This window comes from Petromyzon marinus, chromosome 40 (assembly GCF_048934315.1).
Source record: "Petromyzon marinus isolate PM22_M1 ecotype Great Lakes invasive population chromosome 40, UKy_Petmar_22M1.pri1.0, whole genome shotgun sequence".
Lineage (NCBI taxonomy): Eukaryota > Metazoa > Chordata > Hyperoartia > Petromyzontiformes > Petromyzontidae > Petromyzon > Petromyzon marinus.
In genome coordinates this window covers 8,781,017-8,805,968 of record NC_133706.1, presented here as the reverse complement: position 1 = coordinate 8,805,968, position 24,952 = coordinate 8,781,017, and the positions used below count along the sequence as shown (strand labels likewise).

Below are 24,952 nucleotides of genomic sequence, written 5' to 3'. Positions count from 1 at the left end.
ATGATTTACTAGGCCTCACTCAGGCTGCGCCAGGTGCACGATTAGCTAGGCCTCACTCAGGCTGCACCATGTGCGCGATTAACTAGGCCTCAGGCTGCACCACGTGTATGATTAACTCGGCCTCACTCAGGCTGCGCCAGGTGCACGATCAGCGAGGCCTCACTCAGGCTGCGCCACGTGCACCATTAACTAGGCCTCACTCAGGCTGCGCCAGGTGCACGATCAGCCAGGCCTCACTCAGGCTGCGCCACGTGCGCGACCAACTAGGCCTCACTCAGGCTGCGCCAGGTCACACACGAGCACACATCAACAACAACAACCACCATTCGCCACTAAGTGGTGGTGACATCACCACGACGCTTGTGCCAGGACATGTGCACCTTGAGGCCACGTGGAGTGTCGAATGCCCGCTGGCAGGAGGTCACGGGGCAGACCCAGGTGTCACGGGTCGACTGACTGAGATGACTGGGTGATGCACCACCTGTGCCCCCTACTGTGCCAACCTGCTGTGCTTTAGCCACCCGGCGCTCCGCTCGTTGTTGTGAGCGTTGCTCCTCCGCCCTCCGTTGTTGTTGGAGGGCGACTACCTCCAACTGCCCAGTGGCGTCCTTCACGAGCCTCCTCCACAGAGGCCGATCTTGACACCGCTGGTACCAGTCATTGGCAAGTCCACTCAGCTCCACGTCCTCCTGTACCACATCACTCCATCTCTTCTCTAGCCCGTGCCGCGCCCACTTAGCCCCCTTGATCCGGCCGAACAAAAGCTGTTTTGGCATGCGGTGGCTGGGCATGCGGGCTACATGGCCCAGCCATCGCAGCCTTGCCCGCCGGAGGAGCTCACCGATGGGACCTTGCCCAGATCTTTCAAGGATTTGTGAGCTCCTCACACAATCCAGTCTGGTTAAACCCAGGATGGATCGTAGGCAGGCCAGCCTAAATGTTTCTAACCGGCGAAGATGTTCCATCACCACACCATCACACACACACACACACACGAGTGTACACCATCACACACACACACACACGAGTGCACACTGCCACACTATCACACACACGAACGCAGAAGTCCCTCTCGTCACGGCCACTCTCACACGGCTCACCCTCACACGGCTCACTCATACACACGGCTCACTCACACACACACAGCTCATTCTCACTCACGCACAGTTTACACTCACGCAAAACAACTCACAAAAACAACTCGCACGCTGCTACACACGCCGCCGCCGCCATATTGCCCTTCGAGGAGTGTCACCCCTCTCCACCTCAGACCAGCAGATACTCAAGAGCTATCTGTCCTATTTGTGGAAGTCATAACATAGCCCAGGCCAAGGTGGTTCAAGAATCCCGATGGGATTCAAAGAGAGTTGTGATCAAAATAAAATGTGTGTGGAGTGAAGATGTAGTGGTTTGCATGCTGCTCTATGAACCCGGCAACACAAGTTCGATTCCCAGCTATGGCGAACATCAGTGTGAGAGATACTTTTTTCTGTCCTTGAACATGCACACTAACTTGCTCTGACCAACATGATGAAGTATGGTCAAACGATCCCCGTGACTGAAATGGCTTCAGGAGGCCCTCATCCAGCAGTGGATTGACAAAAGGCTGTATTATGCATCAAGCTAGCGGAGCCTAAGTAGACCAAGGCTCAACTATCCGCTCAAAACTACTCCACGCTGCATCGATCCAGCGTTCGCTAGTTAATCATAAACTATACCTCATAGCGAATGCAGGTGAGACTAAGCTATAAATGTGAAATCTGGACCAGGGAAAGCTAGGCTGAAAGCATATAATTAGCTAGTCCAGCTTGCGATAGCCTAAAAGTCAAAAGTAAAAGTGATTTCCTATTGAAAAGAGCAATGAGGCCGTGCGCTCATTTTCTGCGCATTGCAACCGAGTCAGTTTTAGAAATTTCACATTTCTGGGACAGGGTTGAGTCTATCCATTGAACGACCACTGTTGACTTCCACAACGAAGCAGAACTATTTTTTTTATCAACCCAGGGGGGGATGATGGGCTAGGTCAACCCGTCAACCACAATTTTAATTTGCAACCTTCTGATTGTGACTCGCTCAGCTGAGCCAGCTGATATTCTGGGGTAGGTCTGCAAAGAGGGCTGCGGAAACCAAGCTAAAATCAGTGCAGACTTCAGCATTGAAGGCTGAGCTAATACAGCCTAGGCTGGTTCAGACTAAACTAATCCAGTATTTTTTCCTAATCAAGGCTTAGAGAGTTCAGGCCGAGGTTATCCCAGACAAAAATATAGTCGAAGCTAGATCAGCGCAAAAATTAGAGAATATAGAGACTGAGTTCGTCTCGGTTAGGGCTCGGCAATCAAATGAACAAGCGATTTTTTTTTTTATAATTCGGTAAAAAAATCAATATTTCAAGAGCCGCAATGCATACGAATGTGACACGTGGACCTTCATAAATAAAGTCACGGAGCAGCCCTTAAAAGAGTCGCGTGCGGCTCTGGAGCCGCAGGTTGCCAACCCTTGGTCTAGGTTACGAGTGCATAGATGTCAACCCCTTATCAGTGCCTATCTTATTACAGACCAAGCCAGACCTTATTGGTCACCCCATGCCCCTTATTAATCTCAACGTTCATCCGACAAAGTCCCATCACAAGGGAGAACAACGAACAAATAGACAAAAAAATAATGTGCCTGTATTGAAACGGCTGCACGCCGTATTGACCTGAAAGCTAAATTTCCCTGACAAAGAATACGGGTAAACTGTATAGGTTAACAGGTATAAGAGAGTGAAGGCCATTGAGTTAAACCAGTCTAAAAAGAGGTCCACGCTGAATGCTGCCCAGCCTAATATGCTAATCTCCCAGTTACATGCTAATTTCTGACTTGAACACCCTGCTGATCCAACACTTTATAACAGCAATTTCAATGCTAAATTCTCCTGTTTGATATGTAAACTACTTTGTTAAGGCGCTTTACTTCTCCCACCTAGCTTAAAAGACGCTGCGAATCTTAGCAGCGTTCATTGAAGCGCTGTCGTCCCGACAGTTCTGTTCCTTCACCTGAAGAAGGCTACTTGTGTTGTGGCTGAAACGTCGTGAGATTATTGTCTCATTTTGTTTTATTATTTTATTCTCATTCTACGTGACTTTACCGAAAGAACCAAGAAGATCAGCCTAATATGGTCAGGCCTTTTCAACATATCGCAGCCTCGTTTAATATACAAGGCTTTCTGTGTTGGGACGCATGTTGAGTATATTTACTCTCTTAGAACGTTTTCGCCCAGCACTGTTATGGACGTCTCCAGGAACATCTACAACACCCGAAAATTCCTGCAGCGGTGCGTGGTAAAATGTTGAGGCAGTAAATGCTCAACATATGCATCCCAACCCAGAAAACACCACCTTCATAGTCGAGGCTTAGTCAGTCCAAGTTTTAAGAATCCAGGCAAAGTTAGCTCAGTCAGAGATAGTTTAGGCTTATAGAACTTGACTAACACGGAATTGGCAAGGCTGAAATATATAGAACAGTCTCTCATCTCGTCCAGCTTTAGCGAGTATGGACGGGGTAGGAAGCCTATGGTCAATGGACTGGGCAGAGCCCTGGATTTAATTTCATAAATGTAGTATTGTTTTTGACTGGCATAGGCCAAGTCAGAACAGCTTTAGGTTTCGATAATTTAAACCGAGTTAGTCCAGGTTTAGTGAGTGTAGGCAAGTTAGTCAAGGCTTAGAGAGTTCGGACTGACTGAGGGAGTCCACTTCTCAGGCGGCCGGGCTCGGGAGGTTCCTCACCTCGCTTGGGTTTGGCGAAGCTCTCGTGCAGGTGGAACACAACCTTCTCCACAAAGTGGTTGATGGCGGCGCCGTCGGGCCCGCGGACGGACACGCACCAGTCGTGCGTGAAGCCTTCGGGCGTGGGCCGGCGCCGTGCTGTCGCGCGGTGGCCCAGCTCCAGCTTCACCTGCACGGGGCCCACCTGCACCACCACACAGGGGGCATCATTCACTCGCAGTACAGACGAAACGGATCTGTTTGCGCGTGTACGCATGTGTATTTAGTTGTGCGTGTGTATATATAGGGAGCGGTAGTGCAGTGGTTAGCACACTGCGCTACGAACCTGGCGACTCGAGTTCTGAATCCCGCTCATGGCCAAAACGAATGAGGATTGTGTGAACCGGTCCTGAGCATCCCCTAGGTCGACTCAGAAATTAGTACCTGGTGCGATCTGTAAACATCGCTACTAGGGAGACAAAGGCGCCCCGGGTGTGGTGCTGGTTACCCACTCCCTCGTGTGCCAATGCTAGCCTTCATTGGTACTTGCTAACAGCACTTGCTCAAACAGTATGTTAAGGCTATACAGGACATATTTGTCTTTGTACTTTTAAAAGTGTGCCTAGTCGGGTGACATCACCACCACTCCCCTTTTTCCACTGGCACATCCGAACAGTGCTAGAGAGCAGGGTTCTCACAGTATGGGTGGTTTTCCACTGGCAATTTGCTTTGCCGAGCTGGAAACCAAACTGTGACACACTGGCTTCACAACATATCTGAAAAGGTCAGGGGAAGCGCTCGTGATGCATTCATTGTATGCGATGCCAGTAAGGACATTGTGAGGACGCAGCGTCACCACAACTTCGGACATGTGTCTCAACTCATTAATTTCAAGTGACGTAAGTGGCATGGCTCTGCTTATGCAAAAGAAAAAAAAACTAACTGGTGCCTCCTGAGCCGCACTGGGCTGGATCCGGGCATGGCTTGGTTGCTTTTCTGACTGTGAGTGGAGAATGGTGGCGCAGTGGTTTGAGGACAGCGCTTCGAACTCTGCACCCTGGGTTTAATTCCCTGGCCACAGCTGACATCAGTGGTGAGTAACATCTGAACTGGTCCTCAGCCTATCCTGGGTCGACTCAGCCTCAAATGAGTATCTGGCGTGGTACATAAACATCAGCACTGAAAAGGCAAAGGTAGCCATGTGAGGCGCTGACCACACAACCCCCTTGTGTCGGCCTTAATAGGTGATCGCAAACAGCAGCACTTGTCCCGTCAGTTTATGTAGACTATATAGGGGAACTTTCTCCTTGTAGGCGAGTGTACATGTGGTTAGAAATGATGTGTATACAGTATAAGCAAGTGTGTAGAAGTAGAGCTTTAACAAGTATTCAATAGCAGTACTTTCCTGCAGTCTGTACAATAGAATTGTAAAAAGCATATTAAGTATTATAACGTTGTGTGCATATGGGTTTGCGAGTATCTAAATGTTATACATTTATACATGTGTAGTGGGTTCAGCTGAGGTGCACACTCGAACTTGAAGGCAACAGGTTTATTCACAACCCAACGGGGTAACTACTATATAACCACTCACAGGATAACAACATAGGGTGGTGACCACCACTGCTAACTACTAAACCAGTCGACGGGATACTCTATATGGTGGTAACCACCACGGGGTAACTATACAATTGGACCCGGCTAATTAACATCTTGTCTGGTCCACGATGCTGTGCGCGAAGACCCAAGACCGAAGAATTCCATTCCCAGAGACAGCCACGATCGGGCTCGGCTTTTCTGGGCCGCGGCGTGGCCGGGCTCCGCCCCTGGCCACGCCCCCTTCCAGATCCTTCTTGAAGACTCTGGACCCTACATCACGTGTCCCTTTCACCCCCTTCTGGGCCCCCCCATTCCACCTCGTCCGGTCACGTGCCCTCTCGGGTTCACTCAGAGCACCATGTCCTTGCCCAACCTCTCTCTCACCATCACCAGGGCTATGCCCCATAGAGAGCCCTTCCATGGCATACTCACTCTGGTGCTAGAGAGAGGCTCCGCACATACAGTACCACTCTTCACTTGGTACTGTCGCTACACTATAGTGACACCATTTATGGCACTACACATGTATAACAATGTGTGTGTAAATACATGCATATATGTGTATAAGGCTAAACTGGGGGGGTCGTTGCATTTATACATATGAGTGAGCGTTTAGTTATGCTTAGGTACATTAGTGGTACCTGATGTACTGTATAAACCAGTCTTGGGGTCCCCCCTAAGTCGTGAAATATGTAGGTGTAAACATCAGCACTGGTGAGACAAATAAAGCCGGAGTGGTTCTAAAAACACCACCACTTATGTCGTGACCACCTTCATAGGCACTCAGTAACAACACTTGTCATAAAGCTAAACGGGGAATCTTTTGTCGTTGTTATACGAGTATGTGTGTATAAGTGTGCCTACGTGTTCAAAGAACAACAACCAAAATAAAGTAAAACAGTTGCCTGGCTTGCCAACCACCATTCAATTTAAAAGTGGACAACTAATTGGTAAAATAAAATACCATAGGTGTAGATATCACTAAAGTGATGGGACACATCACCGATATTGTCACCATCATCACCAAACGGCCACCAGGTATTGTGTTGTTGCAGTTTTCCCCCAAATAATATCATACCCCCCCCCCCCCCGACTCGTTGTCCAGGTGTTCAATGTGGAAATTCTGCCAAGCCACTGGTACACAATGGGCGATAATTTGCAGTTAGCCACATGTTCCAAAAACATTAAAGCACACTCCTCTTTGACAAAAAGTCGACCCTTCGCAATGTCTCCACTTTGACCATGTACACCAGGGGTCTCAAACTCGCGGCCCGCGGAACGATATTTTGTGGCCCCCTACGTGGCACATTTATTTATTTATTTTTAATTATTCCTTTTTTTTTTTACCATAGCTCAGGCTCGTGACAGCTTCCGGTGTTTGTTGACGGTAAATGTTTTGGCGGCATGAAGCTTGTGTAAAAAAAACATAAATTAGCCGCATCATTGTTTAAGCTGTAGTGTTCAAAGCGTGTCAAAAAAGTAGTGGCTTATAGTCCGGAAATTACGTTAGTTTTTATTCATTAATTTTTTCCTATGATTATTAAATGTGTTTTTTTTTTTGTCACCCAGCCCCAGTCGTGTCTTTCTCAAAACCTGCCTTGAAGAGAAAGGTTGGCGACGAGCACAGACAATTTCAGGAAAAGTGGGAGACGGAATATTTTTTTGTTAAGCACAGGGGCACTCCGACGTGTCTTATATGCGCAGAGAAAGTTGCGGTGCACAAGGAATACAACATCAGACGTCATTACTTAACTAGACATACTGAGGAGTATGCAAAATACCAGGGAGATGAGAGAGAGGACCGGGTCGCCAAACTTAAAACATGTCTACTGAGGCAACAATATTTTTTCAAGAAAGCAAGCAAAGAGAGTGATGCAGCAGTCGAAGCTAGCTACGTGGTGAGTGAGATGATTGCTAAGGCGGCAAAGCCTTTCAAAGACGCCGAGTTCATCAAAAAGTGCATGTTACAGGCTGCAAGTATAGTTTGTCCGGAAAAGGGTCAGTTTAGCAACATTAGCCTTTCAGCCAACACCGTGGCAGAGCGCATTTCTGACCTGTCAGGTAACATATACGATCAACTGCATGAGAAAGCCAAACATTTCCGTGCATACTCAGTCGCTCTTGATGAGAGCACAGACATCACTGACACTGCGCAGCTCGCAATGCATGTCCGTGGTGTTGACGACAATTTTGAAGTGACGGAGGAGTTGCTCACAGTGAATCCGATGCATGGCCAGACCACCGCTCAGGAGATATTCCGCCAGCTGTGTGATGCCATTGTGGATGCCGGTTTACCATGGAAGAGGTTTGCTGGAATAACAACCGACGGAGCGCCATCAATGACAGGGAGGAGAAATGGACTGGTGGCACTTGTTCAAAGAAAACTGGAAGAGGAGGGTGTGGAGGAGGCCATTGCTCTGCACTGCATTATCCATCAGCAGGCCCTTTGGAGCAAATGCCTGAAGTTTGACAATGTGATGTCTGTCGTTGTGAAATGCATCAACCATATAAGATCCAGGGGCTTAAAGCACCGGCAGTTCCGCACCTTTTTAGAGGAAATAGAGTCAGCATATGAGGATGTGCTCTACTTCACCGAGGTACGTTGGCTCAGCAGGAGAAACGTCTTGAAGAGGTTTTTTGAGTTAAGAGCAGAAGTGAAAGCCTTCATGGAGAAGTATGGGATGGCTGTTCCTGTGCTAAGTGATCCCAAATGGCTCATGGACTTAGCTTTTCTTGTTGACATCACACAGGAGCTCAATGTACTGAACAAGAAGTTACAAGGCCAGGGGCAGCTTGTCAGTGCTGCCTATGACAAAGTCAGAGCATTCTCTACAAAACTTGTGTTATGGAAAGCCCAGCTCTCCCAAACCTCTGCCATTTCACAGCATGCAAGGCACTCATGGACACGGGCACACCATTCAGTGGTGAGAAATATGCCTATGCCATTGTAAAGCTACAGGAGGAATTTTATCACAGGTTTGCAGACTTCAAGACACACAGAGCCACTTTTCAAATTTTTGCTGACCCCTTCTCCTTCGATGTGCAAGATGCCCCTCCTGTGCTTCAAATAGAGCTAATTGACCTGCAGTGCAATTCTGAACTCAAAGCCAAGTTCAGGGAGGCGAGTGCAAAAGCAGACAAGCTTGGACAATTTTTGAGAGAATTGCCCCCCACCTTCCCTGAGCTTTCCAGGATGTTCAAGCGGACCATGTGCCTTTTTGGGAGCACATATCTGTGTGAAAAGCTCTTCTGCACCATGAACTTTAATAAGTCAAAGTACAGGTCCAAACTTACTGATGAGCATCTTCAAGCCATACTGAGGGTCTCAATTGCTTCCTCCCTCAAGCCAAATGTGGCTCAGCTGTGTAAGAAGAGGAAGCGCTGCCAGATCTCTGGCAGCAAGGAGTAGGTAAGAGAAGCTTATGTTCTGAAGAACCGTTCATGTTCTGAACTGTTATTAATAAACATTGAGAAGATTGGATCAGTTGTACTTTTTTGAATACTTGATGCGGCTCAGCCTCACCCAGACTCTACTTCCAGCGGCCCCCAGGTAAGTTGAGTTTGAGACCCCTGATGTACACCTTATTACAAACTCTATCATATGACACTGTACTGGGCCCAAGCTCTCGTTTTCTTCCGACGATGCAGGATCCTCTTACCGCTCATTAAGCAATATCCTTACCCCATCTGCTGCTCAGATCCTTCCTCATCTATGCCTTCGTCACGACCTGACTAGACTTTTTTGTTTATCTCTTCTCTCGCGCCTCCTCTAATCTCCAAAGTCTAGGTGATCCATAACGGCCGAAAACATGACCACATCATCTCAATGGTCAAATGCGTCTGCTTGCTCCTGTTCCATGCCTGGATCAAATGCAAAATCGCACTTGCCATCGTCAAGACCCTCCAAGGACTCGCCCATGTATACATACATTTCCTTTCTCATCTTACTCTACAACCAGTCAAATCAGTGCCACGTGTGCTGGCCAATAAACGAACACATTCTAATGTTATTTTACAAGGTAAAGCACAGTTATATATTAGCTATTTTTCATAAGTGATCTGGCCACAAATACACACGAAAGTGGCTTATCATGTGCATATGTATGGCAGCCAAATACACTACACACGCATGTTTCTAAATGTTTAGAAAAGAACCGAAGGACCCGGAGAAAAATCAACACGACCACGGGGAGAGGGACACGCAAAATCCAAATATAAAGGCGTCATGGTAGGGTTCGAACCCACGACCTCCTTCATACCAGGCGAGGGAGACAACATCTCGCCGCCAGATTATGTCTGGCTAATAAAATATAACTGGACGACATAATTGTTGCTTGTTCTAACTTTTTGGCGATTTAAAAATGTTGGTACGACTCAAGTTTTAAAAAAAATGTCTGATGGTAACAGCAAATGAAAATATTTTGTCTGGGCCAATGGCCTATCCCCAACTCCCTCATGCACTCCTAAAAGCTATTGAAGACCCCACAGTCAACCTTCACTCAATGGGAGGTCACTCAATCTCCTCTGCTTCCACCCCCCTACAGCCATCTGTGCTGTCACCTCCACGTCCTCGTCGTCACAAGTCCAGCGTCAATCCATCCGTTCGCCATGCCCTCTACGACTGCCCCGCATCTACACAAAATAAGTCACGCGTTTAAACTGTAACAAAAAAAAATCGGCTTGAGACGCGGTTGCGTTACGATGCTCCACGCATGCAAAGTGAATCGAACAATGGTCACAACCTGGAAACCAAACCGCAAGTGTCCCCGGTTTGTTGATGATCAGTACCACTACTGTAACGCTTCCACCACGGTCGGATTCGAACCCCAGATGCAAAGTGACAAGCCTCGAGATGGCCGACCACCACGAAAACGAGGTGCCATGACGCAGAGGGGCTACATCGTGGGCAGCGGCGGCTTGACGCGAGTTGGCCAGAGGCAAGAGAGGAGCCGTAGGACCGTTTAGGAGCATAGTGCAGTACAACAAACGCCGTGTGTTTTTTTGCAAGCTACCTTATTACGCCTCGCGGCGCACCCACACGCTTGTCACCCACCCAGCGAGCACTCATCTATCCAGGCTCGGCTTGCGAGATGGGAGGGGGGGGGGAGCTGATTTTGATCGAGAGGCGTTAATCGGAGGGGCAGCAAAGATGCCGCGAAAGAAACGCACGGCAATGAAGGCGAAACGACAACGACGTTGTTAGGGGATGGAGCGACACACAGGATGGCTCAACGGCGTCGTTCCATTCGCCTGGGCGGTGCACGCGTGTGTTAGTACTGTCGCTGTTGTCGTGTATGTCGCTGCTGTTGCTGTTGTTGTTGCTGCTGCTGTTGTTGTTGTGATCGCGCGCGCGCGGGACACGTACCGAGGAAGCCATGAGCGCTGAGGCGGCGGGGGGGGGGAGCCGCGCTCAGCGCGCCGCCATCACGGACCCGGCCCGGTTACCGTGGGGACGTCGCGGCCCGCGCATGCGCCGTTGAGGGCGGGGGGGGGGCGGAGTAGCCACGCCCCCCACACACACACGCAAAGCCACGCCCCCCACGCAAAAGCCACGCCCCCCCTCGTCTTATTTACGATCAGTTTAACACGTAGGAAGGTTTCGCGACCAATATTATCCATAAATAGACCAATAGTATCCCTGATATATATTTTTTCTTTGGGGGGAGGAGGGTGGGGTGTTAGATCGCGTAAAATGTAAACGTGTCGTTAAACCCGGCTGCCGCCTGATGATGCTCGTCGTAATGTCGTACTCGGATTGTAAATGTGGCTTGGCTCTCCAGCACACAAGCGGTGTTGCTGTACTGGTAACGAATTGGCACGTTTTGTTTACGTGACAAACCCCTTACTCATTGGCTGTGTCGGGTGGTGGCGGGTTAAACGACACATTATATTTACGCGATCTAACCCAAACCCCCCCCCCTCCCATTATTATGGACTTCATGCTGATGTTGAGCCTGAGTCGAGCAACAACTGTAACATCTGCAGTTGTTAATATTGTTTTTTTATAATTAATGCAGGCGATACTGCCGTTCTGTAGGCAGTGGTGCGAAAGTAGAAATCTTATATATATTTAAAAAACTCAGTCGCATTGTGTTTTTGGCCTTTAAAATAAACAAAACCCCATACTAAGGCGACGTTTTCGGGCATGTTCAATTGTTCTGTTTTGCATTTCATCTTTCTCGTTCGTATTAATTTCGCACGTACATTCTCGCCCTAAGCCCCCCACTCCCCGATTGCTTCCAGCAGTTCTCTCGAACGTCCATTCGTCCCGTCCCATTGTCCTAAACATTCTGACAGCGGATGCAGTCATCCAGCAGTGGGTCAATCACGTGAATCAGTAACACACGTGCATCGAATTTCTTATACGTCAAGGGGCACATCAGTCGCGAGTAATCGATCGTCGTACGCACGATTTCCCTTTTTACCCCCTCCCCACCCCCATCGCAGGTCCGAATCGATGACTCGGTTATCCTCCACTCTGGTCTGGCACCGACAATCTCCCCCCTCACCAAGAATGGTCGCGCCCGTGTTCCCTTCCGGCCTGGGCCGTACAACTTCAACCATCACCGTCCACCCCCCACCCCCCCAAAATCTCCCCCTCACCAAGAATGGTCGCGCCCGTATTTCCATTCCGGCCAGGCCGTCGTGATAACTTCGCCTGCCCCCCTCAAATCGAGGCCCCCCCAACCCCGTCCTAGCTACTAGGGCCCCCCCCGCCCCGTGCCCGAGCGATGATGGAGGACAAGAGCACGTCCCCGGCTCTGGGGGCTCCTCCCCGGGCGGACCAGGCGCCCGCGGGCGGCGTGGAGACCGAGCTTGCCTCGGCGGGGCGCATCGATCTCAAGGGCTGCTCGCGTTTCGTCAACTCGCTGAACGCGCAGAACAGCCTCAACCTCCAGGACCAGGTCAACTCGGACCTCGAGGTCGCCTCCGTCCTCCTCAAAGGTCCAGACACGGAGCTGGGCGGCCGGGAGTGAAGGGGTCGAGGGCGCTAGGGGGGGTTTAGTGGTGGCGGGAACATGGTTGGTTGTTGTGATCGTCTTGGGGGTGGGTGGGGGGTGGTGGTGATGGAAGGGAATGTCGGAGGTGGATTCGAATGTTTTGTGGTGGCGAGGGTGTTGCCGGGCCACCCACCCCCACGTGTGCCGTGCCGGCCTTCACAGGCGCTTCACGCTAACGGCACTTGCCCCAGCAGTCCGTGAAAAGGCTACACGGGGGAACTTTGTCTTGGTGAAGGGGAGCGGTGGTGGAGCGGTTAGCGCGCCGCGCTACGAACCCGGCTGCCCGAGTTACATTCGCGCCGCTCGCTGCCAACAGCAGTGATGATTATCTGGATCGGTTCTGAGCCTCCCCTAGGTCGACTCGGCCTCAAATGAGTACCTGGTTGCGGTGTCTAAGCATCGCCACTGGGGAGACAAAGGCGGCCGGGCGTGGTGCTGGCCACCCACCCCCTCGTGTGCCACAGTGCCGGCGGCCTTCACAGGTGCCACTCGCTAACATCACTTGCCCCTACAGTCTGTTACAGGCTACACGGGGGATCTTTGGTGATGATAAGGACGTGGTGGCGGTCGTTTTGGTGATAGGGGTGTGGTGATTGTGGTGTTGAATTTGGTGGTGACGGGGTTCACGGTGGTACGATCTTGGACATACGTGATGGTAGGCGATTGCTGTTGATTTTTTGTAACGGCTGTGGTGATTTGACACGTTTCTGGTATGGTCGTATTGATGATGGTTTGTGGTGTGAAAGGTGAACACTACCAACCACACCATCACTACAGCTCCCACCATAAACCCCTGCAATCACCTTCCCCGCCACATCCATCATCACCGCACACTTAACCGACCGTGCTAATCGGAGAGGACGTGGCGGTTCTACATACAACGACGCGGCTGGTGGCTACGTTCGGTGGGTAATAAGTTCAACATACAGTAGTAACACGCGTACATCGTAAGGGCTGGTGGTAGACATGGTGACACGAGTCGAGGTGTGAGAGATGGTGGCGGTATGGGACATGGTATTTTCGGATCGTGACGCTGGAGGATACCTTTGCCACCCCCCCCCCCTTCTCACCTCACCCGTCTTGTGGTCACGGGGTGCAGCTGAGAGCGGTGTCCCCGTGTCCCCGTTGGGGGAGCCGGGTCCCCCGACGCGCCTCAACTACACGCCGTCGGCTGCCAAGCACTTCTCGCCCGTCAAGCATTCCACGGCGCTCACCAACAAGCAGCGGGGAAACGAGGTGTCCAACACGCCGGGCCTGCTTGCCAGTGAGTGAATCGTCACCCAACGCAGCTCACTCGCTCTAAGCTGTGTAAGCGCCCTTTTTTGGAAGCGACCCCCCCCCCGCAAATGACAGCTCAACGAATTGGCTTGTCAGCGTGGAATATGTTTTTTCAGCCAAATACTCCAAACGTACGTTGAGCCTGAATGTGGAGGAGAAAAAAAGACGGAGGACCCGGAGAAAAATCCCTACGACCACGGGGAGAGAGACACCGCAAACTCCAAATGTACAGCAGCAGGCGTCAGGGTCGGGATCGAACCCGCGACCTCCTGCACACCAGGCGAGGGAGTTAACATCTCAGCACCGTGGCGCCCCCGCTTGCTCTCTCACCTTCATGCCCCATTCCCTTGACCCACAGAACTCTCGCTTCATCAGCTGGCTGCTCAAGGGGAGCTTCAGAATCTGACGATAAGACTGGATCAAGGTGAGGACACTGCCATCTCTTGTCACGTTTTCCTTTTCATAATAATCACCAAAATGTGCTATCGCTTTTCATGTGGTCTTATAAGACGCTGATGTTTCAAGCATTGGCCCTTATTTTCTGAAACATCAGCCAGCTATCTACATATATAAAAGATAAATTTGTAAATGTGTCTCTTCAAAATGTTTAGCATACTTCCTAACATGCAACAAACTTCAAATTTGGTATGTGGGTAGTTTCCAGACTGTACACAATTCAAAAAGACTTTTGTATTTTTTTGTGGGGGGGGCGCAATAATGGATTTATTTTGCCCGACCCTGGCCCCTGTATATTTGGAGTTTGCATGTCTCATTCCCCGAGGTCGTGTGGATTTTCTCCGGGTCCTCCGGTTTTCCTCTCCACATTTAGAATCAACATGCATTGAGAGTATTTTGTCTGCAATAAACTTCCACACGATAAGCCACTTCCTTGAGCTATCATTTGTGGCCAGGTCACATCTGAAAAAGAGCTGTATAGCTCAGTGGGCCTTACCTGGTAAATACAAAAATATTTTATTTCACGCTGGCCACAGACGACTTGGAAGAGGTGGGAGTATCCGAGCGCCAACACATTACCCCACCGCATACCACCTGCTGTTCGACCGAGTTCTACAGCTGGGTGTGGGGATGGAGGCCAGGAAGTTTTAAGACATTTGCCCGATGTTTCAACTGCCGCACTCCGGAAAATTAACTTTGCAACCACACTGGATTGCCAGTCCAGTTTGATAGCCGTTATAGCACGGCGGAGTGTATTCTGTGCTTATAATGCGGTGTAAATTAGTTAGGATAATCACGCTGATGGTTTTTCTCATCTAGTTTGCCCCTTTTTTTCTGTCCATTCAACTTCCACTATTCCCTGTGTTGTCCCTCCCGCCGCCGTGATCTAACCCCTAACCCCTCCGCAGATGGCATGGTGGACGTGATGGACGAGCGAGGACTCACCCCACTCATGTGGGCGGCCGCGCACGGACAGATCGCCGTGGTGGAGCTCCTGCTCAAGAAGGTGGCTGCGATTGTGGGAACGCAGCAGCGATGGTCGCGTCGCTCCTTAACCCCAGCAACCTCGGGGCCGGGCGTGGTGCTGACCCACACCACTGGCTCGTGCACCGTGCCAGCCTTCATAGCTGCCTTCTAACAGCACTTGTCCCAGTAGTATGTAATGCTATTCTTTGGTTTGTGTGTGTGTCTCCAGGGTACGTCGCTATGAACCCGACGGGCCAGAGTACGATTCCCGCTTATGGCCAACACCAGAGTCGATTATCTAAATTAGTCGTGGGCCTCCCCTAGGTCGACTCAGCCTCAAATGAGTACCTTGTGTGGTGTATAAACGCCGCCACTAGGGAGACAAGCGGCCAGGCGTGGTGCTGGCAACCCTCTCCCTCGTACGCCGTGCTGGCCTTCATAGGAGCTCGTTAATAGCACTTGCCCCAGTAGTCTGTAAGGCTATACTTTGGCTATACTTTGTGTGTGCAGGGTGCGTGTGCGTTTGCGGTGGCGCGCGAGCGGGAGAATGCGCTGTCCCTTGCCTGCACGAGTGGGCACGCGGACATCGCGCACATGCTGCTGCTGCGCGGTGCCGACGTGAACGTCTACGACTGGGTGAGCGCCGTCGCCCCCTCGTCAACTCGCTCGCCCGCCTGCACGGCGTACCGTCGCCCGCCACCCTGGCCTCGTCCCCCCACTTCCGCCGTTGTGCAATGTGGCTCCACTCGGTGTGTGCGCGTCTATGCAGGCACAAATGTTGTCAGCAGGAGGGCAGTAACGGGTGGTAATGGCTCGCACAAAGCGGTGGTGTGGTCAGAACCCTGTCCAGCGCTGATGTTCACACAACACTCTTGGGACGTAATGAAGGCCGAGTTGACTTTAAATAAGTTGACCACACCATGGGCGCCAAGGTGTGCGAGATGTTAACTACCGAGCCTGGTATACAGGAGGTCGCGGGTTCGATTCCGGCCCTGACGCCTGTATATTTGGAGTTTGCGTGTTCTCCCCGTGGCCGCGTAGATATCGTTCTCCGGGTCCTCCGGTTTTTGCCTCTATATTTAGAAACATACGTTTGGAGTATTTTGCGACGATACATTTCCGCATGATAATCCACTTCCCTGAGCTATCATTGGTCGCTTCTGAAAAAGAGATGTATAGGTCGGTGGACCTCGCCAGGTAAAATATATCATAGTTTATAGTTTACAATTTTTATAGACCCTAGGGTAGGCTCTGAATACCACTTGCTTCTGGGCACACCGCTACCTCCTGCGTGCCGTTGCCAACCTGAATGGGTGTTCGCTTACGGCACGTGCTCCAAGCGGCATGATGTGTTTTCTCTGTGCTGACAGAACGGTGGGACACCCCTTCTGTACGCCGTGCACGGGAACCACGTGCGCTGTGTGGAGCTTCTACTGAGTAAGATATGGACCCGTTCGTTTCATGCAACAACCTCATGGCACTCGTGTCGACATTGAAAGTGGCCAATACCTCGAGAACTTTTCAAGGTCTCCCGCCATACCCATTTACACTTCTCACTCAGGGTGGGACCCGTTTACCGCTGAATCTCAGAACGTACAAGCGGTTTAGCGTTAATTTATATTTAGAGGGGTGTAGCGCCGTTGATTTTAAAGACATTATACTCACCGCAGAGAACTGTAGCAATACGTCCACACTCTACAATAGCTGGTGCCAAACTGTGCCAAACGCCTTCCCGCATGGCGTTATGGGAACCAACATACAGTGAGGGAAAAAAGTATTTGACCCCCTGCTGATTTTGTACGTTTGCTCACTGACAAAGAAATGATCAGTCTATAATTTTAATGGTCGGTTTATTTGAACAGTGAGAGACAGAATAACAACAAGAAAATCCAGAAAAACGCATGTCAAAAATGTTATAAATTGATTTACATTTTAATGAGGGAAATAAGTATTTGACCCCCTCTCAATCAGAAAGATTTCTGGCTCCCAGGTGTCTTTTATACAGGTAACGAGCTGAGATTAGGAGCACACTCTTAAATGGAGTGCTCCTAATCTCGGCTTGTTACCTGCATAAAAGGCACCTGTCCACAGAAGCAATCAATCAATCAGATTCCAAACTCTCCACCATGGCCAAGACCAAAGAGCTATCCAAGGATGTCAGGGAAAAGATTGTAGACCTACACAAGGCTGGAATGGGCTAGAAGACCATTGCCAAGCAGCTTGGTGAGAAGGTGACAACAGTTGGTGCGATTATTCGCAAATGAAAGAAACACAAAAGAACTGTCAATCTCCCTCAGCCTGGGGCTCCATGCAAGATCTCACTTCGTGGAGTTGCAATGATCATGAGAACGGTGAGGAATCAGCGCAGAACTACACGGGAGAATCTTGTCAATGATCTCAAGACAGCTGGGACCATAGTCACCAAGAAAACAATTGGTAACACACTACGCCGTGAATGACTGAAATCCTGCAGCGCCCGCAAGGTCCCCCTGCTCAAGAAAGCACATATACATGCCCGTCTGAAGTTTTCCAATGAACATCTGAATGATTCAGAGGACAACTGGGTGAAAGTGTTGTGGTCAGATGAGACCAGAATGGAGCTCTTTGGCATCAACTCAACTCGCCGTGTTTGGAGGAGGAGGAATGCTGCCTATGACCCCAAGAACACCATCCCCACCGTTAAACATGGAGGTGGAAACCTGCTTTGGGGGTGTTTTTGTGCTAAGGGGACAGGACAACTTCACTGCATCAAAGGGACGATGGACGGGGCTATGTACCGTCAAGTCTTGGGTGAGAACCTCCTTCCCTCAGCCAGGGCATTGAAAATGGGTCGTGGATGGGTATTACAGCATGACAATGACCCAAAACACACGGCAAAGGCAACAAAGGAGTGGCTCAAGAAGAAGCATATTAAGGTCCTGGAGTGGCCTAGCCAGTCTCCAGACCTTAATCCCATAGAAAATCTGTGGAGGGAGCTGAAGGTTCGAGTTGCCAAACGTCAGCCTCGAAACCTTAATGACTTGGAGAAGATCAACAAAGAGGAGTGGGACAAAATCCCTCCTGAGATGTGTGCAAACCTGGTGGCCAACTACAAGAAACGTCTGACCTCTGTGATTGCCAACAAGGGTTTTGCCACCAAGTACTAAGTCATGTTTGCAGAGGGGTCAAATACTTATTTCCCTCATTAAAATGCCAATCAATTTATAACATTTTTGACATGCGTTTTTCTGGATTTTCTGTCTTTCACCTACCATTAAAATTATAGACTGATAATTTCTTTGTCAGTGGGCAAACATACAAAATCAGCAGGGGATCAAATACTTTTTTCCCTCACTGTATGCCACGCTGCTTGCCTTGCGTTGTATAACTCCTTGCGTGCACGTGTGTCACAGACAGTGGAGCGGACGTGATGTCGGAGACGGAAGCGGGACTAAACGCACTGGAGCTCGCGGCTGCACTGGGCCACCGCACTGGTTTGTCTTGTCTTGCGGCTTCACGCTCAAAAATTTGAAAACTGTTAATTGTGTGTCTTTGCCATTGTATGTTTGTGCCTGTGTGACTGAGTATGTGTGGGGAGCGGTAGTGGAGGTGTTCTCGAGCTGCACTACGAACCCGGAGACCCGAGTTAGATTCCCGCTCATGGCCAACACCAGTGACGATTAGCTGAACCAGTCCTGGGTCTCCCCTAAGTCGACTCGACCTCAAATGAGTACCCGGTGTTGTGTGTAAACATTGCAACTGGGGAAACAAAGGCGACCGGGCGTGGTGTTGGCCACCCACCCCCTCGTGTGCCATGCCGGCCTTCATAGGTGCTCGCTAACAGCACTTGCCCCAACAGTCTGTTCAGACTGTACGAGGGATCTTTATCTTTTATGCGTGTGTGTCTTTGGGGAGCGGCAGTGTAGCGGTCAGCGTGTTGCACTACGAACCCGGGAACCCGAGTTAATTTTTTGCTAATGGCCAACACCAGTGACGATTATCTGAACCAGTCCTGGGTCTCCCCTAAGTCGACTGAGCCTCAAATAAGGACCTCGTGCGCTGTGTAACCATCACCGCTGGGGAGACAAAGTCAGTCGGGCGTGGCGCTGGCCACCCATCCCCTTGTGTGCTGTGCTGGTCTTGATAGGTGCTGCGTGCTAAGAGCACTTGTCCCAACAGTCTGTTTAGGCTATACGTGTGATCTTTGTCTTTGTGTGTGTGCGGGCGGTAGCACAGCGGCTAGCGCATTCCCAAATCTTCTGTCTCTTAAATGGATGATTTATATATATGTATATATTTTATTGATGCCTCGATTGTAATGCCCCTCTTTAGCCCAGACCGCCATTGAGAAATACCTGCTGCAGATGCTGCAAGACCCCTAGGATCGACACCTGCTGCACGAACAAATCGCCCCTGTCCCCCCGTCGTCGTCGCTCTCGCTCGTTGAACCGTCGAACGCCGGTGCCAGCGGTGTGAGGATCATCGACAGAGACAGCGCTGGCCGCTTTGCGTGCGATTTTATCGTTCACGGCCTACGTGAGCGTTTTGGTGCGGATGCGTAAACCTGGATGGGACCGGGTATGGGGTGGTGGACAGCTGTAATACGGCTCTTTTGGAGGCAGGGGTTGGTGGGTCAAGAAGATTTGTGAAACTCCCGACTCTGCGGAACCTAAGTGGTCAAGAGCTGGCAGCACAGCAAGTGGAATCCTGACTGCATGTCCGTTCTGATTGTGTGTCTTGAGTGTTATCGTTCCTGTATGCTAATTCCTAATGTGAAGAATAGTCCTCATATAGGATTTAGCCAAACATACCAATGTAGGCCTTTCCTAAAAGGCGATCCCCTCAGACTCTGCGGGTGTTTCCTCCAAAAATTAAGGATAGTTCTAACACTACCACCACCGTCAAAAGAAATCTCGTTTGAACACTTTGCTAAAACTAGTACCGTCACAAGCGCCTCTGTGCGTGATGCTACGAATCGGCCGGACGTCATCTGACCCAGAGGATCATAGCGGGCTCGTGCCGAAGGTGCCGCCGAAGGATCATCCTTCAGGTGCCTCCTACAAGTGTCGCGCTCCATAAGCCTGACGTTCTGGCTTCACATGATGTTGGCTCTTGGTCGAGCAGCGCTCTCCTCGTTCGTGCTGCGGGACCATACTCCCGCCCGTAAATTGGCTCAGCCACTTGTAAGCCGCTCTCCTTCAATGGGGGAGGAGTAGCAAAACTTCCATTAGCACGGTTGGCTACGTACGGTGCAAAAGAAGTTCAACACACAGACGAATGCTCTCCTGAGGCCCACGTTAGTGGCAAGCAGACCTCGACGATGGCTTTTTAGCTCCGGAACCACATTGCCTCCATACGCCTAGCGTAGAATAGAACCTGTGAGTGATGGCTGGGTGCTGCCAAGCCGTACTGAACATTCAGTTCTTGCATGCGCGTAGAGATTTGGAAAGCCAGATCATGTACGATGGGCATCTTGAGCGGCCGGTGTGTATCGTCGTAGGGTTGCCATCCATATGGGTTTTTTTACCCATGCAGGTTTTACATGGACGGGTGGTAACCCGATAGTCTCCAACGGCAGGTTTGTGATGCCCTTCTAACTTTTTCTGTGAAGCAAGGGAAGGTAACGAATGCCCTGCTCCTCTCTCGTAGCACATCATGCACAGAAGACTGCATTATCAGCCGGAGGTTATATCTCTCAGTCGTGGGCTGGTTGTTGCTAAGGCCTACAAAATTCCATCTTGATGTAAGAAACCAGTATAAATGTGTCGAAACCCTCCACCACCCGACAGCCAATTAGTAATGTAAACAAAACGCCAATTAGTTACTACTTCAGCCCACCTGTGTGTTGGAGAGTAAATCCACAAGATTTTCAATTTCAATACGACTTTTCGCTGGTAATTACATCCAGCATCATCGGGCAATTTGCCAGAATAATGAAGCAATCCACCTGCTTCCGGTCTTACATCGAGCAGCAGGACGACGTCTTCACCTGAACGCGATCTGACCCAAAAACCTTTATTACGAATTTACATTTGACTGTTGATGTGCATCACCGGCAATTGAAATTTCTTATTTGTAAATATGATTTTTAATAAAACAAAAACGTATAAACAGACTTTCCTCTTGTTGTGCTTTTATACTTGATCGCGTACAATCGATTGCGCAATTAGCGATACGATTTATCCAAATTATACTAAAACGCGTCACATTTTGGCCAGTGGCTCGGATAAAACTGCACAAAGACAACACGGTGACACGTGCCGAGTGTCAATGCATTGTCCCAGACAGTGGCACGTGCGTGCTACCGAATCGCGGTGACCAGGAGACAGGCTCGAACTGGCCGTCGGGCATCTGCCCCGTCGTGCCAGTGGCCATGGTCTGTGTGGGGAAATTGCAAATGTGATCAAAGTTGAAAAATAAATGCCTATTCTGTACGTTTCATTGCTTATTTACGCTCTCGGTTGGCATTAAGTCCTCTGTAATCGGTAGCCCCAAAGATGTTTCCTCAGTGGCCCATTAGTTGTTCGGACTCAGCACCTAAATGGGCCCATGAGTTCGCACGGCAATTTGTGTCCCGCTGTGTTAAATAAAAATGCCTGTGCCGATTTCTCGGCACAGGCCGAGAAATCGGCACAGGCCCCAATCCGTCACTGACCACGAGGTAACGGAGTGGCACCACGAGATGTATAGCGCACCTCCAATTAGCGCGGTTGGCCATCATAGCTGTCAACCCTTTATCAGTGCCCTACCTTATTACAGACCAATGCAGACCTTATTGGTCACCCCGTGCCACTTATAAATCCCAACGTTCATCCTACGAAGTCTCATCACAAGGCAGAAACACAAACATATAAGACACTTTTTTTTTTGCCCGCATTGAAACGGCTGTACGCCGTATGGACCTGAACATTAAATGTCCCTGTACAAGAATACGGGGTAGACCGTAGGGGTTGACAGGTGTGGGTTGTGTACGGTGCGAAAGAAGTTCAACATACATCACACATCTTCAGTAGAGAATTACAGTCGAGCCACAGGCAGCGTGGCTGTGGCCACGCAATCCAAACCTATGGACCAAAATTAGAGCGTTGAGTGTCAGTCCCTCGTATGGGGTGGTGGTGGTGGTGTCCCCAAATAAACGTACAACGTTGGGCCAACGTTGGAAATGTGGTCGGAAACGTTCCACGAACGTTGGTCCCAACGTTCCACGCTTACCGGGTCTCCGTGCGTCCTCTAATCCATGCGTCCCCCTTCGCGTCTCGGTGAAATCGCAAGAAATGCATACATCTTATCACGTCTGCTCTACGTTACTCTCGTCTCTACGCTGCTCTATTCCAGTTTGTGGTATTGGGTGGTTAATGTTATCCACGGACGTGGTAGCGACTGGCACGTAGCTGAGTTGGGTGGGAGGGCATCCAACGCGTGGGTTTATTGAAGCGTCAGGACAAACGACGTCATGAGTTTTAAATGACTGTGACGAGATCGTCGCCTTTCGCCCGTGAGATGATCTCTTGATGTCGCAGTTTGGAGGGTCCCTTGTCCCAGGGTCGCCCCCTGAACAGGGGCCCTTGGATGTGGCTCGTGTTGTTGTTGAGCGGGGAGATGGATGTTGGTATTGGTGATGGTGCTGTTGGTGGTGTTGGTGGTAGTGTGTGTGTGTGGTTGCTAGTCCGGCAAAACAACCCCCTACCTCCTCGCGGTGCCGGACGGGAAAATCTGTCGTGGACAGTGCTGTGGGGGGGAGGGCCAATTCCGATTGGCCCCTCCTCTCATGGCGTCTGTGACCACCACAGTGGCTAAACGGGGGCTCAGGACGGGTGCGAGGGGCTGGTAACCCCTCCACCTTCAACATTTTTACCACGAAACCACGAATAAAACATTTAACTAATAAGCTTGTGCCGGAGGCCACGTGGGGACAGGCGTCTATGACGTCTCCTGGCCAAACCCCAATTGGCAGAGCCAGGAGATTGAATCTCTACCCTCGGGGCTCCTCCAGAAACAACGAAAAGCCACTTTGTGTGGCCACGTGGAATGTTTGAATGCTCATTGCGGAGGAGAGGCTGCGACTCCTCTGTCGGGAGCTGGACCGGTACCGCCTAGATCTATGTGGCATTTAGGAGGTCCGGGGGACCGGTTCTGGCTCCTGCCACCATGAGGGGTGGACAGTCCTCTACTCGGGGCAGCAGACTGCCAAACAACAGGGTGTGGCTCTTATTTTGAACAAAAGAATGAAGGAGGCGTGGGAGCGTGGCGGTGAGGTGTGGGAAGCTGTAAGCCCCAGGCTACTTTGGGCTCGCCTTCCCATCAACCGGAGGCGAGGAGTGGTGGTCGTGGTTACTTATGCCCCCACCGAAGACGAACATCCGTGGAGGGATGCAGGCAAAGCCGATGAGTCAGATGCCTTCTATGACCTCCTGTCGCAGGTGCTGGCTAAAGTGGCCCCTCGGGATAGAGTCATCTTGTTGGGTGACTTCAATGCCCGAGTTGGTCATGATGCTGGCACCGGGTTTGCAGTGATTGGAGGGCATGGGCCAGATCAGCTCAATAACAACGGTAGGAGGCTGCTAGATTGTTGTGCAGCCCATGGGCTTGTAATTACCAACACGCTGTTCCGGCATCGGCACATCCACACAACATCATGGATGCATGCCGGGTCCAAGCAAGAACATCTGCTGGACTACATAGTGACCGACCAACGGATGCGAACCCATGTCCTTGACACCAGGACCTACCGTGGAGCTGATCTGCCCTCTGACCATCGACTAGTCATCTGTAAGATGCGCCTGCCATTCTTCCACTCCGGTGGTGGATGTATACTGAGGACCCTATTCCAACCTAAAGTGGCCTGGTCTCAGTTATCTGATGAAAGTTGCAAGCGAGAATTTCATCATCGCTTGCGGCTGGGATTGGCATCGTCTCCCACTCCTGATGTCGAGGGTAAATGGGCGAGGTTTAGGACTGTGACTCATGCAGCTGTAATGACTGCTTTGGTTACGCGGTCCAGACCTCCCCAGAGGCCCTGGCTGACAGAGGAGGTGTTCAGGATAGTTGAGAAAAAGCGACAGGCCCACTGTCATCGGCTACATAATCCCACGTCAGAGAATGAGGAGGCTTACCGCAGCCTTCGCTTGCAAGTTCGGAGAGCTGTGAGGCGCTGCAAGGATGGATGGTGGTCGCGGGTTGCTGAGAAGATGGAGTCTGCCTCAGTGGCCCACGATCACAAATCTCTATTTAACTCCATCAAAAAAGTAACCTGCAGCGCCACACCTATTACCATCATTAGGGGAAAAAATGGTGATCCAATCTCCGACCCCCAGGAACAGGTTTGCAGATTTGCTGAGCATTTCTGTGAGGTCCTGGGGGAGGGGAAATCCCTCAGCCAGGAAAACATCGTTGCACAAAGTGGGGATGACCCTGCTGAGGCTGCAGTGCCTCAAATATTGGAGGAAGTCACCCCCTGTGAGTGGTTGGCTGAGGTGCCATCTGTTGAGGAAGTACTGAAGGCGATCCGGAGTCTGAGACCAGGAAAGGCACCGGACAGAGATGATCTCCCAGGCGAAATTCTGAGGGAGGGTGGCGTTTGTGCACAGACTGCCCTATATGACATCATAACAACAGTCTGGACCATTGGACGGGTTTCGCAGGATTGGAAGGTTGCCCTGGTGGTCCCCCTCTTTAAGAAGGGGGACCGCACAGACTGTAACAACTACAGGGGGAATCTCACTCCTCAGTGTACCGGGAAAGGTCCTGGCAAGAATTATTCAACATCGCTTTGCCAGGCACGCTGAGGAGAGGCTTGCGGAGCCCCAATGCGGTTTCAGGAAAGGGCGATCCTGCACAGATGCCATATTTTATGTCCGTCTGCTACAGCAGATGTGTAGATAATTCCAGCAAGACCTACATCTCTGCTTTATTGACCTGGTCAAAGCC

The 24,952-nt window shown here is 50.5% G+C and overlaps 2 protein-coding genes across 3 annotated transcripts in view; one reads left to right on the top strand and one right to left on the bottom strand.

Moving 5' to 3' along the window:
- The window catches only part of LOC116950792 (protein ENL-like), a 54,462-nt gene extending 43,623 nt beyond the window's left edge, over nt 1-10,839 (bottom strand). Inside the window, exons 1-2 of the mRNA XM_032968861.2 lie at nt 10,711-10,839; nt 3,768-3,951 (exon numbers count right to left, since the gene is read on the bottom strand). Of these exons, the coding sequence (XP_032824752.2) occupies nt 3,768-3,951; nt 10,711-10,722 (196 nt within the window). The 5' untranslated portion in view covers nt 10,723-10,839. The remainder of the gene's footprint in view (nt 1-3,767; nt 3,952-10,710) is intronic.
- Nucleotides 10,840-11,926: 1,087 nt separating this feature from the next.
- On the top strand, nt 11,927-21,140 carry ANKRA2 (ankyrin repeat family A member 2). 2 transcript variants are annotated; one of them, XM_032968719.2, is made up of 8 exons: nt 11,930-12,290; nt 13,446-13,610; nt 13,983-14,048; nt 14,989-15,086; nt 15,557-15,682; nt 16,417-16,483; nt 18,439-18,519; nt 19,358-21,140. In XM_032968719.2, the coding sequence occupies exons 1-8, from the start codon at nt 12,077-12,079 to the stop codon at nt 19,405-19,407; spliced, it is 867 nt and encodes a 288-aa protein (XP_032824610.1). In that variant the 5' UTR covers nt 11,930-12,076; the 3' UTR covers nt 19,408-21,140. The 2 variants fall into 2 exon arrangements, with proteins under 2 accessions (XP_032824611.1, XP_032824610.1); XM_032968720.2 differs by lacking the exon at nt 15,557-15,682 and having other exon boundaries at nt 11,927-12,290.
- The last annotated feature ends 3,812 nt before the right edge of the window (nt 21,141-24,952 follow it).